This window comes from Balaenoptera musculus, chromosome 10 (genome assembly GCF_009873245.2).
Source record: "Balaenoptera musculus isolate JJ_BM4_2016_0621 chromosome 10, mBalMus1.pri.v3, whole genome shotgun sequence".
NCBI classification, from domain to species: domain Eukaryota; kingdom Metazoa; phylum Chordata; class Mammalia; order Artiodactyla; family Balaenopteridae; genus Balaenoptera; species Balaenoptera musculus.
In genome coordinates, this window is record NC_045794.1 from 67,407,537 (window position 1) to 67,425,851 (window position 18,315).

At 35.2% G+C, this 18,315-nt stretch overlaps 1 protein-coding gene across 1 annotated transcript; it reads right to left on the minus strand.

Moving 5' to 3' along the window:
- Positions 1-13,118: 13,118 nt before the first annotated feature.
- CCDC59 (coiled-coil domain containing 59) lies at positions 13,119-18,265 on the minus strand. The gene is made up of 4 exons (XM_036866175.1): positions 18,029-18,265; positions 16,712-17,048; positions 15,506-15,605; positions 13,119-13,754 (listed from the first exon to the last, which is right to left on the minus strand). The coding sequence occupies exons 1-4, from the start codon at positions 18,180-18,182 to the stop codon at positions 13,593-13,595; spliced, it is 753 nt and encodes a 250-aa protein (XP_036722070.1). The 5' UTR covers positions 18,183-18,265; the 3' UTR covers positions 13,119-13,592.
- Positions 18,266-18,315: the final 50 nt, after the last annotated feature.

An 18,315-nucleotide genomic window follows, 5' to 3' on the forward strand; every position in this document is an offset into this window, starting at 1 on the left:
GCATTGGCAGGCAGACTCCCAACCACTGTGCCACCAGGGAAGCCCTGGATATCCATTCTTTTTGTTTTTAAATTTAAGGCACTTATAATTCCAGAATGTCATTTTGAGACCTCATGTTAATTGCTTTAAACAAAAACATACAAACAAAAAAACATATTTACTGAAAGCATATTTCCTCTCTAGAATATCTGTATAAGATTGAATCTTCTAGAGAACTGAAAGTTTCTAGAAACATACTACAATATATCAGGATATTATTGAAAAGGAATGTGGTAATTATTTTGCTTTTTTTTTTTTACTGAAGTATAGTTGATTTATAATGTGTTAGTTTCAGGTATACAGCAAAGTGATTCAGATATAAATATATATACTTTTTCAGATTCTTTTCCATTATAAGTTATTTTAAGATACTGAATATAGTTCCCTGTGCTATACAGTAGGTCCTTGTTGTTTATCTATTTTATATATAGTAGTGTGTATTTTTTAAACCCCAAAGCCTAATTTATGTCTCCCCACCTTTCCCCTTTGGTAACCGTAAGTTTGTTTTCAATGTCTGTGAGTCTATTTCTGTCTTGTAAATAAGTTTATTTGTATTATTATTTTTTTTTAGATTCCACATGTAAGTGATATCATATGATATTTCTCTGACTTACTTCACTTAGTATGATAATCTCTAAGTCCGTCCGTGTTGTTGCAAATGGCGTTATTTCATTCTTTTTTATGACTGAGTAGTATTCCATATACCACATCTTCTTTATCCATTCATCTGTTGATGGACACTTAGGTTGCTTCCATGTTTTGGCTATTGTAAATAGTGCTACTATGAACATTGGGTTGCATGTATCTTTTCAAATAGTTTTCTCCAGATATATGCCCTGCAGTTGGATTGCTGGATCATATGGTAACTCTATTTTTAGTTTCTTAAGGAACCTCCATACCGTTCTCCATAGTGGCTGCACCAATTTACATTCCCACCAGCAGGGTAGGAGGGTTCCCTGTTCCCCACATCCTCTCCAGCATTTATTATTTGTAGACATTTTGATGATGGCCATTCTGACTGGTGTAAAGTGATACCTCAGTGCAGTTTTGATTTGCATTTCTCTAATTATTAGCAATGTTGAGCATCTTTTCATGTGCCTGTTGGCCATCTATATGTCTTCTATGGAAAAATGTCTATTTAGGTCTTCTGCCCATTTTTTATTGCATTGTTTGTTTTTTTTGATATTAAGCTGTATGAGCTTAATATCAAAATTAATCCCTTGTTGGGATTTTAGAAATTAATCCCTTGTCGGCCTCATTGTTTGCAAATATTTTCTCCCATTCCATAGGTTGTCTTCTTATTTTGTTTATGGTTTCCTTTCTTGAGCAAAAGCTTTTAAGTTTAATTAGGTCCCATTTGTTTATTTTTGCTTTTATTTCCATTATTCTAGGAGATGGATCCAAAACAATAGTGCTACGATTTATGTCAAAGAATGTTCTGCCTATGTTTTTCCTCTAGGAGTTTTATAGTATCTGGTCCTATGTTTAGGTCTTTTAATCCATCTTGAGTTTATTTTTGTATGTGGTATTAGAGAATCTTCTAACTTCATTCTTTTACATGTAGCTGTCCAGTTTTCCCAGCACCATTTATTGAAGAGACTTTCCTTTATCAATTGTATATTCTTGCCTCCTTTGTCATGGATTAATGTACTATGAGTGTGTGGATTTATTTCTGGGCTTTCTGTCCTGCTCCACTGATCTATATGTCTGTTTTTGTGCCAGTACCATACTGTTTTGATTACTGTAGCTTTGTAGTATAGTCTGAAGTCAGGGAGTCTGATTCCTCCAGCTCTATTCTTCTTTCTCAAGATTATTTTGGCTATTCTGGGCCTTTTGTGTTTCCATACAAATTGTGAAATTATTTGTTCTAGTTCTGTGAAAAATGCGATTGGTAATTTGATAGGGGTTACATTGAATCTGTAGATTGCCTTGGGTAGTATGGTCATTTTAACAATATTGACTCTTACAATCCAGGAACATGGTATATCTTTCCATCTGTTTGTTTGTTTGTCATCTTTAATTTCTTTCATCAGTGTCTTAAAGTTTTTGGAGTACAGGTCTTTTGCCTCCTAGGAATAAATTCCTAGGTATTTTATTCTTTTTGATGCACTGGAAAATGGGATTGTTTCATTAATTTCCCTTTCTGATATTTCATTGTTAGTGTATAGAAATGCAACAGATTTCTGTGTATTAATTTTGTATCCTGCAACTTTACCAAATTCATTGATGAGCTCTAATTGTTTTCTGGTGGCATCTTTAGGATTTTGTATGTATAGTATTCATGTCATCTGAATCCAGGTGTTGGAACTTCATGTTTTTTGGAGCCAATTGCACGAAGTGATTTTTTTTTTCTATCTCCCATTTGTACAAACTACCATTTCAAATTAATTAAAACAAAATATCCTTCCTTTAAAAATGGTGGTAATTATCATAGCTTTATGATAAAACAATATAATTAGGAGCTTTCGTCTTTCAATAAGCCTATGTAAGAAGGAGTTGGAAAAAATAATCATATTTTTTTCACTCTCTTTCAGATCTGAAAGATATACAGTACTCTTTTTCTATATTCTCTTTCCACTAAAATTGAATATTTGTGTGATACAAAAGTTTTTTTTAAAGCACAAAAAGGAATACTTTGTAACATCCACCTGATACACATTATGGCTTAGTTTAACATAAAATGTGTTATGAATTTTTGTATAGATATTTTATATAAGACAGAAATCTAAAGAAAATTTTATTCAAAAAGTGTTTAAAGGTTTTTATACACAAATTTCATTACATTGTTTTTCATTTTAGGATAGTCATAATCTAAAAGTCAATAATTTGCAATTAATTAGAAGATTATGGCTCAACATTATATTAAATATTATTTACCTATAAATAATATAAGGATTTATCAGACTATTTAATGATATAAAAATATGTTTGTAATATAGTAAGTGGAATATAAGACACTATACAGGGAAGATGTATACCAATGCATTAGTAGTTCATAATTTTACATAATTTTCCTTTATAAAAAATCTACATTTTCATCTGACTCTAATATTTAGGGAAAATCTATAATATTCATTTACTTATACATTTTTTAAATGTACTGCTACTTGGCTTATTCTTTAGCATAATTCATACTGTACAAAAATTTGTTGGCCACCAGATAGCTAAGAGAACCCTTTTGTGTATACATCTGATACTGGAAAATAAGAAAAGACAAGTGTAGATATTTCTTAACTATAATTTTTTTAGAAACATGTTATATGTGAGTTTGATAACTTTGAATATCTTTTCTTCATTTTTATAATTGTAAAATGAGTCACTGGCTTAAAATAAACTTTCATCAAATAAGTAATGAATATCATTCCTATTTGGAAACAAGATGCTTGAATCAACTGAAGTGCAATTTTGAAAACTTTTTTCACAAAGAACAAATTTTGAGGAATTTATTTGAGGTGAATACTATTCTCTGTATGAAATGTATGAAGCATGGCTTGCACATCAATTTATTAAATTTGATTAAGGGAGTATATTACAAAGAATGATAATTTCCTCAGTGGAAAATGGCAACAATAATAGTGTTTATCAGAGGACTGATAAGGGGAGTAAATGAGATAGTGTATATAAAGATCTTAGTAGAATTTTGGGCAACTGACTATATTTTATTGCAAACACGTTGATTTAATTGATGTGTAACATCTCAAAGAAAAAATGATACACAATATTAAAATAATAATTAGGTAACTTACTATGTGTCAGTTACCAGTATAAATGCTTTGCATGAAATAACTTATTTATCCACTTAAATTACTCTATGATTTACATATTATATCAGGTCTACGATCTTTCAGCTATAATTTTGAAAGGCAAAAGTCTCTGAAAACTTTGTTTGGTTTTGGTTTTTTTTTCACACAGGCAGAAATCTGACCTGAATTGATATGAGGCTATTTTTATTCTTGAATTATCTCTTAGTTTGAATATTTATTCATTTTGCTGCAGCAATTTTAATATTTTAATATACTGCTTGAAACCCTACTGTGACTGTTATGTAAATATATGGTGTTTGCACTGAATTACCTATCTAAAATCCAAAACATTCTGAATTTGAAACACCATTGGACCCAAGGGTTTTGGAAAATAAGTTATGAACCTATATTATCATGCTCATTTTCATGCCCAGGTAAACTGGGGCACAGAGGCAGTAGTTATTTTGTAATGTCACACAGCTTGTAAGTAGTAGACTTGTGATTAATTTTCATGTAAACATTTAACATGGTTCTAAATGGTTTTCTTATCATTTCTTCCTTTTCCACTGACTCCAAAGTCTCAGACGTGGAATGTTAGATGGACACCTATAGATATGAGTGTCATTTTAAAAGGAAAGAAAAACTAGCTAAGAAATCATTTTATATTCTAGAGAAGAGATTATACTGGTCAACTGAGACGAGTCAGTTGAGACTAGACATTAATTTATTCAAATGTGTGTGTGTCATGGTTACTCCAAAGTGGTGCAAAATGCTGTGCCAGCATGTACTATCCAAAAAAAAAAAAAACCCAACTGTGGCTTACTGTATAATAATCAGTCTGAAATGTGGAATTACAGGGTAAGCAAATTTTTCAAAGGGCTTAAATATCTGTCTTGATTGAAATTTCACAGATGGAATTTCTAGAGTTATCCATGTAGCAGCTTGGGGTAGATGTTAGGAAATTGAGTTTCTGTCTCTGGCTTAGAAACCAAATCGTTGTGTGACCTTGAGTAAATAAGTAGTATTTTACTTCATAGATTCCCACTTCTAAATTCTAAATTATATTTAGAATTCTGTTTCTATGAAATATAAATGAAATAAATGTACATGAGTACAGTTAATTGAGCCATTTTTAGTAAGGCCTAAAAGTAGTATTTATTACTATTTCAATGTGTAATCTTGAAGCAGTTTGTCCCATTTCATAGTATCAGAAGCCAAACTTGAAATTGTCATCTACAGTGTGTCCCAAGATTGAACATTTAAGCTAGTTCTCCAACTCTTTAATAGCTTCTTAAAAAGTGGCAAAACAATAATTTTGTAATCACAACTCTAAACATAAATTCCATCCTTAGTCAAATTGTAAATATGTAAGTTGATAATTCAAACATATTTGTTTCTGTCATACTTTACATAAATTATTAATGTTTCCCAGCTTTAGGCATTATTGGGACAGTAGAATACTGCAAACTCTTAAACTATTTCAATCAAGAGCAAAGACCTATTCTCTCCTTTCCCACTAGATTAGTGGTTTCTGATTTCGAGAACAATGCATATTCCATTATTGCTAAAACTTCTTTGTATACAAAAAGGTTGTTGTCATGACTCCTGTGGATGGCTTACTTTTTAGGCCACTAATGTAGAAACATTCTATTAAATCAAATAATGTGGATAAGCCTTCAGAGTTGATGATAGAGTATACACCCTGGGAAGCATATAGAAATATACAGAATTATAAATTGTGTTAATCCATATTGCAGAATATATCTCAAAAAATAATTTTAAAGGGCTAGGCATGGGTTGCTTTAAATTTTAGGCCTCTCTTCTCTGATTCAAAACTTAGATTTGTTTTTTTAATTAATTTGTTAATAAAGTATATCAAAATAAATTTGCTTGGAAAAGCAGTTTGGGGGTAAATGTAATAAGTGAATTTAGCAGTAGTTTATCACTTTTTAATAAAGGAAGCAGTTATTGTGAATGTTTATAATTTAAAATGATACACTGATACTACACCAAATTATATGTAGATTAGGAAAAAAGAAATCCAAACTACTCTTCTCAAAAAGCAAGCATAAAATGCAGGTCACACAGGTATGCTAATGCTTTTTAAACAAATTCAGGTTTTAATCTACATTTAAAAGCACAAAAAGTCACCTTCAAAACCTACTGCCATGTTATTAACTCAAGCAGAATTTCTAAAAGACTTTCTCCTAAGGATGGCAAGTGGGAGTGGATGGTATTAAAGATCTACTTGATTTTTCCACTTCTGTGAAACCAGCTCCTTCTACTAGTTTCTCTATTTCTATTGTATTAATATTACATATACTATAATAATAGTATATGATAATAAAATAATTTTAGTATGCATATATATAATAATAAAAGACCAAATATAGGAGACTCTCCCAAAAAAAGTTTGGGGGGATAAGAAATGGAGTTAGGTCTTCTATAACCATGAGATGGTGAACAATCTCTGTTCCATATTAGGAAAACAAGATCTCTCAGTGACGTCCATTGGATGGCTATATCTGGATTGGTGGGTTAAGTAAGCCCTAGGCTGGGTAGTGTTTGTATGGTGCCCATTTTAGGATTCCACCATCAAAGCACCTCTGCATTATATGTGATTTCCCCAGTTTGGGATTATGGCATTTGGCTGCCTCTGCTTTGTATGTAGTGTGCCCAAGAGGTCAAAGTTCATCTGTCCCTTCTTGTGGTTATCCCTCTATCCCAGAGGAGAAAGTTTGACCATAAGGAATTCAGTCTACTCTAGCATAGAATCATCTTTGAGTGTCACTGTATATCAGAGGTTCAGCAATAAAGCTGATTCATTAAGATAACAATTCTCTGAAACCTATACAACTGTATTGTATTACCATAAACACAACTGCAAGTAGAAGTTTTCCATGATCCAAGCAACCCTTCTAGCCAGTGATGAACTAATTTTGGTGGATGGAATGCCTTCACTAATGGATTCTGTACAATCTGTAAGGTTGACATAAGGTAGGCTAAATTTCTAAGCCTAATCAGCTAACAGGTAACATGCAATAAGCCCTGGTTTCACCAACCTGATATAGGGAAGAAGGAGTTACTCAAAATCAATCCTTAGAAAACTTGCACTGAAGACCCTTGGTATTGTATCCCACTGTCGTTTTTATATTATTTTTTATTTCTTGAACATACCTGAAAGTGACACGCATTTGTGTTGATCATTATGTATTATTGTTTTTAGCCTCTGAAATTGAGTTGTAACAAAAGTTGTCCCCACTTAGACCTCATGGCCTGTGTGGTTTTTGATCAGGTAAACTGGGCCTCTGCAGAGAAACACAGGAAAGTTTTCCCAAACCTCATATGGATCATGGTCATTGGGGACTAGAGTAATCACAGATGCCTTGCATAATAACTAGAATTACAAGATACTGGTAGCATGGAGATATTCTGTAAAAAAAAAAGTTCCCATATACCCAAGCCTTTCTGCACTAAATGCTATTGCAAAGGCACAGGCTAACTATAACCATGTATTTCGAATACACCAAGAACTGAATATGGTTAAGCTCAACTATGCTGAGAGAAAACAATGATCTAGTGATATTTGGGTTAAATGACCTAGAATACCAGAACAATAATTACAAAAAGAGAATGATTGTTTTAAAGAAATTCATTCAGCTGTCTTATTTTGTCAGTTTCAGGCATGGGCTATATATCCACTGTCATCTCCTTGGTTCAGAGTTCTTGGGCAAAGTGACTGCTTCTTGTCTGCTTCTGGAGACTTTTTTGGCTCAGCCTCAGTTTAAGGTCTCATGTGAGTAGAAATCCACTGATTTGGTAGTTGGTAGCTTGGTTGGCAGTTTGCTTGCACTGTGAAACATGAGCCCATAATAAGAACAGAAATGGTGTTCAGTAATGTCGTAAAGCATTTTCAAGTTGATATGTGTTATGGATTGAATTGTATCCCCCAAAAAGGATATATTGGCGTCCTAACCACCAGGACCTCAGAATGTGACCTTATTTGGAGGTAAGGTCTTTACAGAGGTAATCATGTGAAAATAAGGTAATTAGGGTGAGTCCTAATACAACTGGTGTCTTTATCATAAGGGAAATTTGGAAACAAAGGCATGCACACAGGTAGGACACCACGTGAAGACTAGAGTTTGCTAATACATGCCAAGGAGCCAAAGCTAGAAGAGAGACGTGAAGCAGATCTTTCCCTAGTGCCTTCCCAGGGAGCATGGCTCTTCCAACACCTTGATTTCAGACTTCTAGCCTCCATCCCTGTGATGGACAATTCTGTTTTTCAGAAGGTTGGTCTGATTGCTGTGAGTCAACTGTAGCTGGCTTACGTTGAGCAGTTATCCATCTGAAGGTTTGAGGGGGAAGGACGTCAACTTGGTGGGGAGAGAAGCATCTCATACAGCTGGGGTGGTAAAAGCTGCTCATTTAGCATGTAGCCCTGCAAGGGCATTGTCGTTGGCTTTTGGTCTGCCTATGTGCTTCTATTTAATAACCATTTTTTCTTTGTGAGTTTTGAATAGCTTCTAATAAATCATTGATATTGTTCCCACAGTTAGTCAAAATATCTGAAGAAGTCACAAATCCTTTAGGTTTCATGACATTTCAAAATCATGAGCAATTCTAAAAGCATAACTTTTGTCTTTTGCCACAATAAAGGCTTCAGTCAGAGCTATTAATTCTGCTACCTGGGAAGATCAAATATTATGAAATGGAGCCCCTTAACGGCTGCATTTTCAGCAGATACAACAAAAGAGGAGGGCTTTGTAATTTCTAAAATAAAATCCATCTATAAACCGTATTAAATCAAGATGAACTAAAAGGGGTTCTGTAAGATCAGTCCTGGACATGCTTTCCTCAGTTATTGCTAGAGTCACGTTTCCCCTTCACCCTGAAAAGGAATCACATTACAAGAGTAAGGTTTGAACTATGTTAAATAGTGATGTGTAAAAGAGATAAAAAGGGCTTCATAAATGGAAAAGTTGCTGATAGAGAAATCTTGTGTTGTCTAAAAGTAACAATGATTGTTCAGCAGGTGCAAACCACAGAGTCAGTGAGAAGCAAACAACATATTGGCAGAGGCTTCAACCAGTTTGACAGCTGCTGCCGAGTTCTGCAAGCATAAAAAGTATGCCTCAGTTACTAAACCAAGGACTAGGTTAAGAGAGGTAAGCTACAGGCTCCAGCGAGTTAACACTCCTAATATATCATCCTGTCTCTCGTGAACCAAAGGAGAAGGGTTTGACACGGTTAGGGGTACCCAAAGTGGGGGATTGTTGAAGAGAAGCAGTGAAAGAGGAGAAAGCTGCTTTCACTTCTGCTTCGCATGGAAGCGACTCAGGAATTGTTGCTTTAATAAGTTCATGAGAGGACTGAGCTACTTTTTTTTAAATTAGGCGTTTATTGCTCGCAATAACCAGTTAATACCCCCAAAATTCTTTTCATTGTTTTTTACTTTAGAACGTTGGTCAAATGGAATCATCTCTGTTCTGGTGAATGGGAAACATCCATGGCTGACAGATTGTGACCCAAATAATTTATACAATTTCTTAACAAAATTATAGCTTTTTTTCTACATGGTTTGTAAAGCTTTTCAGCTGATATTGAAAAGAGCTATATGAAGTCTTCTTGTGAACTACTTACATTAAGAGGGCACAGTAATCTACATATTGTACAAGGATGAACTCTCAAAGAAAAATTAAATCCTTTTGTTTAGACTGACTTGTTTAGATGGAAGGAAATATGAGAATTCTGTAAATCCCTGAGGTATAACCATCTAGATATACTGTTAATTTTCCCACAAAAATAACAAATATTAACTGTCTTTCTCTGTGTCTAGTAAGGAAAGCTGCATATAAACTGACCACTGTGAAATATTTACTTTTTCAGGGACGGAGGACAGGGCATATTTGTGTTGGGAACTACCAGGAATCTAGGGATCACAATTCTATTGCTCACCTTGAGATCCTGAACAAATAGGGGTAGCCTTTTCTGATTGGCTTCTTAACTGGCTGTGTGGGAGTATTGCAAGGACTAAGATGTGGCCATCCTTATTCTAATACTCAGAGAAATGAATTTTATTCCTGAGATTTCTTCAAGTTTGAATGGATACTGGGATGACCTCAGTGGGGGGTTATAAGGATTCATTTGAATCTTAGTAGGTCATTTTCCAATATTCTATTCACGTCAGTCGAGTCAATATTCTACTCACGTATAATCCAAAGAGTAGAAGGAATCTAACATTGCACCGGAGAGGACGGTACATGTGAATGAACTGCTATAATTTGGGTTGTTCTGATGTGGTGCCACCTGGCAAACCTTTAATTTCATGATGGTGTTACAGAGCAAGTCTCGATTAAGCTTGCTGGAGCAGAGGCACACAATGGAAAAGTTGCAAGACTAGTAAGATCATAGATTTCAATGTCTTTTGGAGACAACCTCCCCAGTTATTTTATTAGTACTCCAAGGAACAGGTTGAGATAAGTGGTGAGATTTAAAACAGAAAATGAAGCATCCGCATTGAAAGGCCTGCGTACAAACAGATACAACGCAGACAATGCTATATCTTGAGTGTCATTGTTGGGTCCCTAATTTGACTTCACAAGCTCCTTTCTCAGTTTCAGCAGGTAGCCACTTTTCCAGTGCCTTAATCTCTTTAGAGATGTCACGTTTCCTAGAATGATTTATACCTACCATGTGACTGAACCATTTCCCTCCTAGGCATTTACCCAAGAGAAATGAAAGCATATGTCCACACAAAGACCTATACACAATGTTCATAGTAGCTTTATTTGTGGGAGCCCCAAACTAGAAACAACCCAAATGTCAATCAACAGGCAAATGGATAAACAAATGCTGATGCATCCATACCATAGAGTACTTAGCAATAAAAAGGAACTATTGATAAATGCAACAACACGGATGAATCTCAAATTCGTCTGACTGAAAGAAGCCAGACAGAAAAGAGTACCCAGCAGATAATTCCAATTTTATAACATTTTTGAAAATGCAAATTACCTATAGTAACAGAAAGCAGATCGGTGGCTGCTAGGGACCCATCTGGGGAGCCCCTGATAGGATTGATGACAAAGAGCCATGAAGAAACTTTTGGAGATAACGGTGATGGATTTGTGATTGTGGTGTTGGTTTCATGTGTATACATGTGCCCAAACTCACCAAATTATACACTTTAAATATGTTCAATTGATTATACCTCAATATATCTATTTGTGAAACCCAGGGTCACTAGGCCCATGAAGTGTGCGTCTCTGATGTAAGGCTCTCAGCTCCATGGGTGACTCCATCAAGTGTTCTCAACGGCAATTATCCAAATACTTAAAGAGAGCCCAGTGTTAAACTGCCAGTAAAATGCAGATGTCCCACATTTTAGTATAAATATTTCCCTTTCAAACTCCTAGGGAGAAAATAAAGTCTGTATATTAAATTACCTTTCAAGTTAATGTCCAAAGGCAAAAAACTCAAAACCCAAAATCCAATTCTCTTGCCCTTATAAGGCAAAAGTCCAACTAAATAAGTCCCTTCCAGTTTCTCATTTTGTTCACTCACAGCCAGCAATGTTAATGCCTAGATGGATTCCTACAGCAGCTGCAGCCTGTGTGTTTTCCTTGGAAACGGATGTAGCTCATTCAGCTCCTCAAAAGTTAATATTAATTCAACATCAAGTCTATGGTGTGTCTCAATTTTTAAAAGGTCCAAAGAATAGCACATCCGAAGTAATTATAACACTTGCCTCACACTCACCAGATTTACACAGCAGTTATCCTGGACAAAATTATGTTCCCAGAACCCAGTAGTTGTTACTGTCAAAGACAATTCATAGTACAAACTCTATAGTAGAAACTCGTGGGTCTGTAGGAAGGAGGGTAACTGGGGATGGCTCCAGCCTCATCATAATGCCAACCAGTTTATGCCAATTGTCAGGGGTCCATGCCCTGCACGCTTCAAATAAATTGGAAGACATTTTTCAGCAAGAAGTTAGATTTATCACCATGCATTTAGCATGGCACACTGTATCTTCTCTCTGGCATTTCAAACAAACACTGATACTATCTTGCAAGGTATAGACTTGCTGTGGTGCAGTCCCAATCACAAGGTGTCATTTGTGGTCCCGATCTTTCCTATCCAGTATAATCAAAATCTCTTTATATTCAGAATTTGCTCTTTTACACTGCATTTTATGACTGGCATGATTTATTTATTTATTTATTTTAACGTCTTTATTGGAGTATAACTAACTGCTTTACAATGGTGTGTTAGTTTCTGCTTTATAACAAAGTGAATCAGCTATACATACACATATATCCCCATATCTCCTCCCTCTTGCGTCACCCCCCTTGTACTTTTTTTTTTTTTTAAGTTTTTTGTTTTTTTTTTTTTAGATTAATTAATTAATTTATTTATGGCTGCATTGGGTCTTCGTTTCTGTGCGAGGGCTTTCTCTAGTTGCGGCAAGCGGGGGCCACTCTTCATCGCGGTGCGCGGGCCTCTCACTATCGCGGCCTCTCTTGTTGCGGAGCACAGGCTCCAGACGCGCAGGCTCAGTAGTTGTGGCTCACGGGCCTAGTTGCTCCGCGGCATGTGGGATCTTCCCAGACCAGGGCTCGAACCTGTGTGGCCTGCATTGGCAGGCAGATTCTCAACCACTGCGCCACCAGGGAAGCCCCCCGCTTGTACTTTTTAAATGCAGAATGCTCAGTAGAGTGGGAGGACTTACCAAAACCTTAATGCAATATTGGGCTGCATCTGTTACCACTTATAAAGGATTGCACTTTACTATGCTATGTTTTACGAGTATTATTGCAGTTCTTTTAATGATGATAACCAAGCCTTTCTCATTTTGCAGTGATTGCAAGGAGGCAGGAGAAGCAGTATTCCAGTACTTTCCTTTGGCTCACAAACCTACCAACAGAGACAACACTGGTAAGGCCCAGTAACAATGTTCTTACATGACAGGGTCCCACAGGATCTGGAAAGCTTAATTCCTGCTGTGACACTGCTGCGTTACCATCATCATTCAAAAAATATTACACTAGCAAGCTATGTACATCCACTTAAGGAAAAGATTATAAATATCAAACTCTGCTTTATAAAGACCTCACTATAATATGGTGGGGGCTGAAGGTATAAACCTGCTTACAGGTTTCTGGAAAGACCATCCCCCTATAAAATGTACTTAATTCAAAATAAATTAAAAAGTCGAAGGGGAGTCTCTACCTCCTTCACCATTCCATTACTATGGAATTTCAAAACCGTAATAGTTGATTGCTAAATTTAAACATTTGATTGAAATGATTTGTTGAAAGCTCTGCTCCCTTATTTTCAAAACAAACACTTTATTTCATCTGAATTTCATATGGTATAAAAGTTATTACATGCTTGAATCTGTTGCTCAAATAGCACGTTCTTTCAGTTCCTTTTTTTTTTGGCCATACCAAGCAGCATTCAGAATCTTAGTTCCCCGACCATGGATGGAACCTGTGGCCCCTGCAGTGGAAGCGTGGAGTCTTAACCACTGGACTGCCAGGGAAGTTCCCTCTTCCAGTTTTTAAGGCCAACCTTCCTTCAGCAGCAAATAAATAAGAAACAAATCATATATAATGCAGACCATATATAGAAAATTTTCTTTTAGAAAAACAAACATATTGGACATTTTATATTGAGTATAGCTTAGCAATCCAGTCTGTGTTGACAAATTTAGTTAACTGTTAGGAGGGACAGTACATATACAAGAGAACTCAATAGCCAGCAGATATTTTAACACTTGATTAATCAGGCAACATGTCTGACCTAATTTTTTTCTTGTATTTTTTTTAGAAGATACTCCATTTGTAAATTCAAGTTTGGCTGCCCCTTTTTAGTCTTTTTGTTCAATATTTTGAACACTTCCATTTTCTTCTTTTTGTAGAGCCTTTGAGCTTCTTCTCTCTCTTGTTTTCTCCTCTCAAATTCCTGAAATTATTAACATGTATAATTTTCATTAGTAATAAACAATAGATATTGTTCAATAATTTTGTTGAAATAGCTATCACCATGCAAAAACTTCAGGTTTGTCTTATATTTTGCAAAATGTGAAGTGTTACTCGTAAGTGCAGCAGTGTACCCTCTGCCGCTATGATACATGCTATGCCATAGAATAATGTAAAGTTATTAAACAATTTTAATTATTTGTATACAAATAAAATTAAAGCACAGAAGAAAGAAGGCACATTTATTTAATGGTTTAACATTTAATTAGATCCACTGAAGAGTCAGAAGTGACGTTAGAGGTTATCTAGTCCATGTAACACAAATCATTTCCAGAATATCTGGTATTCTTTTAAATTTGCCATCTGATCCAGATTTAATTCAAGAAGCATTTACTGACTACAAACTATATATATGTAAAATATTGTGCTAGGTATTATGGTTTTGATTATTTAAGAATTATCATGCTCATTTGATTTGCAAAGATAAAGACTCAAATTCATTGGAGTTTAAAGAAAAATAATTTGAAGTTATATAGACCTGAAAATCACTACTTGAAATACAATATTCTTAAATATAAGTTAAAAATTCTTAAATAATGCAATATGTGAACTGTTTTTCAGTTTCCCCTGTAACGCATATAGCCCCCAAATGACACAGCCTTACATTTGTATGGTGACATAATTAACAAAGTGCTTTCATATATGTCACAGCATATTCCATTCTTTTAAAACTTTCTATGCTAGGATTTATCTTCACCTTACGGATAAGGGGCTGATGCTCAATTTTCACGATTACAAAGATGCAACATTTATATATACATAAAGGAAGTTTTTTTTGAACTAGTAAAATGTTTTACAGTATAATGGTCCATATTTCATCTGGTATACTATTTCCAAAGGTGGCAGGTATCAGAAGGTTGGTTAAAAATATGCATGATCTTAACAAACTATGAAACAAAGGTCCAGTTTTTCCATGGAGAAATGTTTCTGCTTTACCCTAGTCTGCCATCGGTTTAAGAATAATCATATGAATTTTAGATGTTAAACTTCCAGATTTCTTAATTACACAATTTGTAAAGCTAAGACATAAAAGAAATTATATGTCAGCGCCATCTTTGGGGTATTTTTGATTGATGTGCTCTCCTTTTTAAAGTGATAGATTAATATAGCTTCAATATAATAAACAAGAATTATCCACAAATAAAATAATTTTGTTGAAGCTGTGGCTACTTTTGTTCTGCTCATTTGAAAAAGGCTGTTATAATTTTGGGTTTCTGAATGATAACAAAGTGTGGTAACTTTTTGCTAAGTTAATCTAGTAACGTTTTTAATAAGCAAGACCAACTCTTTAATGTAAATTTATGAAAATCATCTACTTTTTTTAAAATTAGTAGTTCTCAAATTTTATTATGCATAATCTCTTGAGGCACTTGTTAAAAAAAATGCAACTATCTGGACCTTACTCTTGAGAAACACTGTCCCAGATGCTCATATTATTAACCTATGAGCAGTACCTTTAAAATCCTATTCTTGACTACTACTATCACCTCTCAAGGGTAATATAAACAGTCAAGGAATCTGAATGTTGAAATTCTCCAGCTCTTCTCAGATTATTCATTTACTCAGCAAATATTTACAGAGGGCATACTATGTGCCCCATATTAAGAAGAAAAGCTTACATATACACTTAGGATGAAGAAACATGAATCTAAATATTTTAAAAGTAGATCTTACTTGTCTCTTAGCAGCACGCTTAGCTTGTATCTGCTCATACTCTTCCTGTGCTTTTTGATTTGATGTTTTCTTTTTATTTTTCTTTGGAATAGTAATGGAACTTTGCAAGATAAATGAAAACAAATCACAAGTATTAAAAATAATATAACCAAAATTATGACACAATTATGTCAAATAGTACTTGTATAGTCAAATCTCACTAATGCAACTTAAGGGGTGGGGGTGAAGAGAATTTGAAAGAAAGAGGACATTAATTTTATTAGTAAAATGTCCAAATAACATATTAGAAATTTTGTTACAGCTTTCAAGATATAGAAAATAGTAAATGGAAAGTCTTGGAGAAATATTTCAACCAGGGAAAATACAGAAAGCTCTGAAAGATCTGAAAATGTTTAAAAACAGGAAACCACATATGAATGGTAGAAATGACAGACTGAAAAAGGCATTAATTTGAAGGACGTTATGAAGGACCTTGTGGGTGTACATGAACTTTAATCCCAAAGTTCTTTGACCAACTTGTCTCTATTCCATTTTATTTGTTTTTTTAATTGCAACCAAGTCTATGTCCTCTGGGGAAAAAAAAAATCCAGGTTAATAATAACAGTAGTAGTAGCAGTTAACACTCATGTAGCACTTCCCATGTATCACATGCCTTTTTAAACACCTATATTAATGAACTCATTTAATCTTCACAACATCTGAGATAGGTCTAAGATACCATAGTCTGTAAATAATCCATTCTGGGGTTGTACAACATAGCAGCTATAAATTACATACTTACTATTATTATTTGCATTTTAGAGAAGAGGACATTGGGCACCAACATATTAAAGCCAGCTCCAAAGTCCACGATGTTAAGCACTACACTATAATACCTCTCAAAAATTAGATTTTTTTAAAAAACATACATTAATAACAGGAGTTAACCATGGTCCAAGTAAGTTAAATGTACTTGAGAGGCTGAAATCTAAAACCCAGGTCTCTTAATTCCCATTCCATTACTTCTTCTATTAAGGCTACCTGACTTAATTTATAGTCATTTAAGCTAACATGAAAGCCTCCGTGAAAATATTTTCACGTAATTACCTGTGACTTCTAATATACCTTAAGAAAAATCCCAGTTACTACAGAAATTGTTCTGTAATCTCTTTCCTAAAACCCTACTTACATCTACAATGAAGAATTTCAAAAGATGGTAATACATACTTTATTCTTATGCTACATTGTTCTTCTGCATGAGGCTGCTCAATGCTACAATGTTCTTCAGACAAAGCCTGGTCAATGCTACACTGCTCTTCTGGCAAAGGCTGATCAACTTGTTCTTCTGACAGAGGCTGGTCAACTTGTTCTAACAAAGACTGGTCAGCTTTTCTAAGCTGCTTCCTGAGTCTTTCCTCTTCAGCTAAATAGAGATGTTTCAGATGATCAGGGTACCGATCTGTGAACTGGGATTCCCGTGAGGTTTGAGCCTTCTTTTCCCTCCATATCAACTTCTTGTAATTTTGCTGAATTTTTAGTTTTCTTCGAAATGCAAAGCCTTGTCCTGTTGAAGAATATGTCAGTCATGAATTACTTTCTGAGAAAATAATTTGCATGAAAAATGTAGTTGCTAAATTAAAATTAAAAACTTTTTACATCATCACGTTTAGATGCTAGAATTACATTATGTTTTGCTTTAAAACGTTATTTCAAGAAAACAAGTTTAAGCTAATGGAATAAACAGTATACTGGTCCTTCGCAAAAAGACCAGGCTAACAGTAATTGTGCAGAACTAAAGAATCTCAAAGAAGGAAAAAAGACTAGAGTGTTGCACAACTCCAACTTATTGTATTCACAAATCAAACAGATTTCTTAATTCATCTAAAACACTTAACCTAGGTCTTCACTAAATACCTGCGGGAAAAAACCCTCAAATCTATTACCTTACATTAGAGAAAATACTCTACGACTGATTTTCTAAAGTAATTCAACGCAAACGAGGAAAGACGGTGTACGACTTTCTCAACAGCAAGTATCAGAAAACTACTTATTTAAGATTTATACATTCCAAATGGGTTTTAAAAGTACTTACAAACAGCAAGACAAAATGAAAAACACAAACTAAAACGAAGCAAATAAACACAGTAAGAGAAGACTGGAGGGCTCTGGGGTATTTGTCATCAGCAAGAGGGTGGGGCAGCACATTTCCGGCCCCGCCTTCTATCCTTTACCGTAATACATGCACAAATGGACTCATAGATTCTCTCTGCTTACGGCTTCACGGGGAAAATGTAGAGAAAAAGAGTTCTCATTAAAAAATGGGATTAAGTCGAGGAAAATGTTGAAAGATTTAGAGCAACATTGCCTCGCCTTCCCATCCAGAACTCTGAGAAGCCCACGGCTTCAGCAGATTTAAGAATAGATTTCTCTGCCCCAAGTACGGCTCGGTCTGGTTCCTAAATCCTTCCCAGCTTGGGCGGATCGCGTATCCTAAGATTTCGCACGCCCGAGGACTTGTAAAAGGCTGCCTTCTTACATACATACCCTCGCGAACGCTCCCCGCGAAGGCTTGCGGATGATTAGGTCGCCACGTCCTCCGTTTCATATTCTTATTTCTGAATCCGACCAGTGAAACTCCTTCGCCACGCGTCCCAAAGCTCCCTCTCTGCCTCCTTGCTGCATGCCTTACCGGCGCCATGGCACACCAACCGCGGCGCCAGAAAAACACAACTGGCGCGGTAAAAAATACGTCATCAGGCAGAAGCAATCAGCCGTCCACCCACAGTCCAGATCGGAATTCTACTTATCCGGCCTACACTTTCCACTGAGCC

Coding starts and splice junctions, on each gene's coding strand:
- CCDC59 (XM_036866175.1), bottom strand. CDS start 18,182: ATGGCGCCGGTAAGGCATGCAGCAAGGAGGCAGAGAGGGAGCTTTGGG. Junction 17,049..18,028: donor CGCGGGGAGCGTTCGCGAGG/GTATGTATGTAA, acceptor ATTCTTCAACAG/GACAAGGCTTTGCATTTCGA. Junction 15,606..16,711: donor CAATGTAGCATAAGAATAAA/GTATGTATTACC, acceptor TATCTTGCAAAG/TTCCATTACTATTCCAAAGA.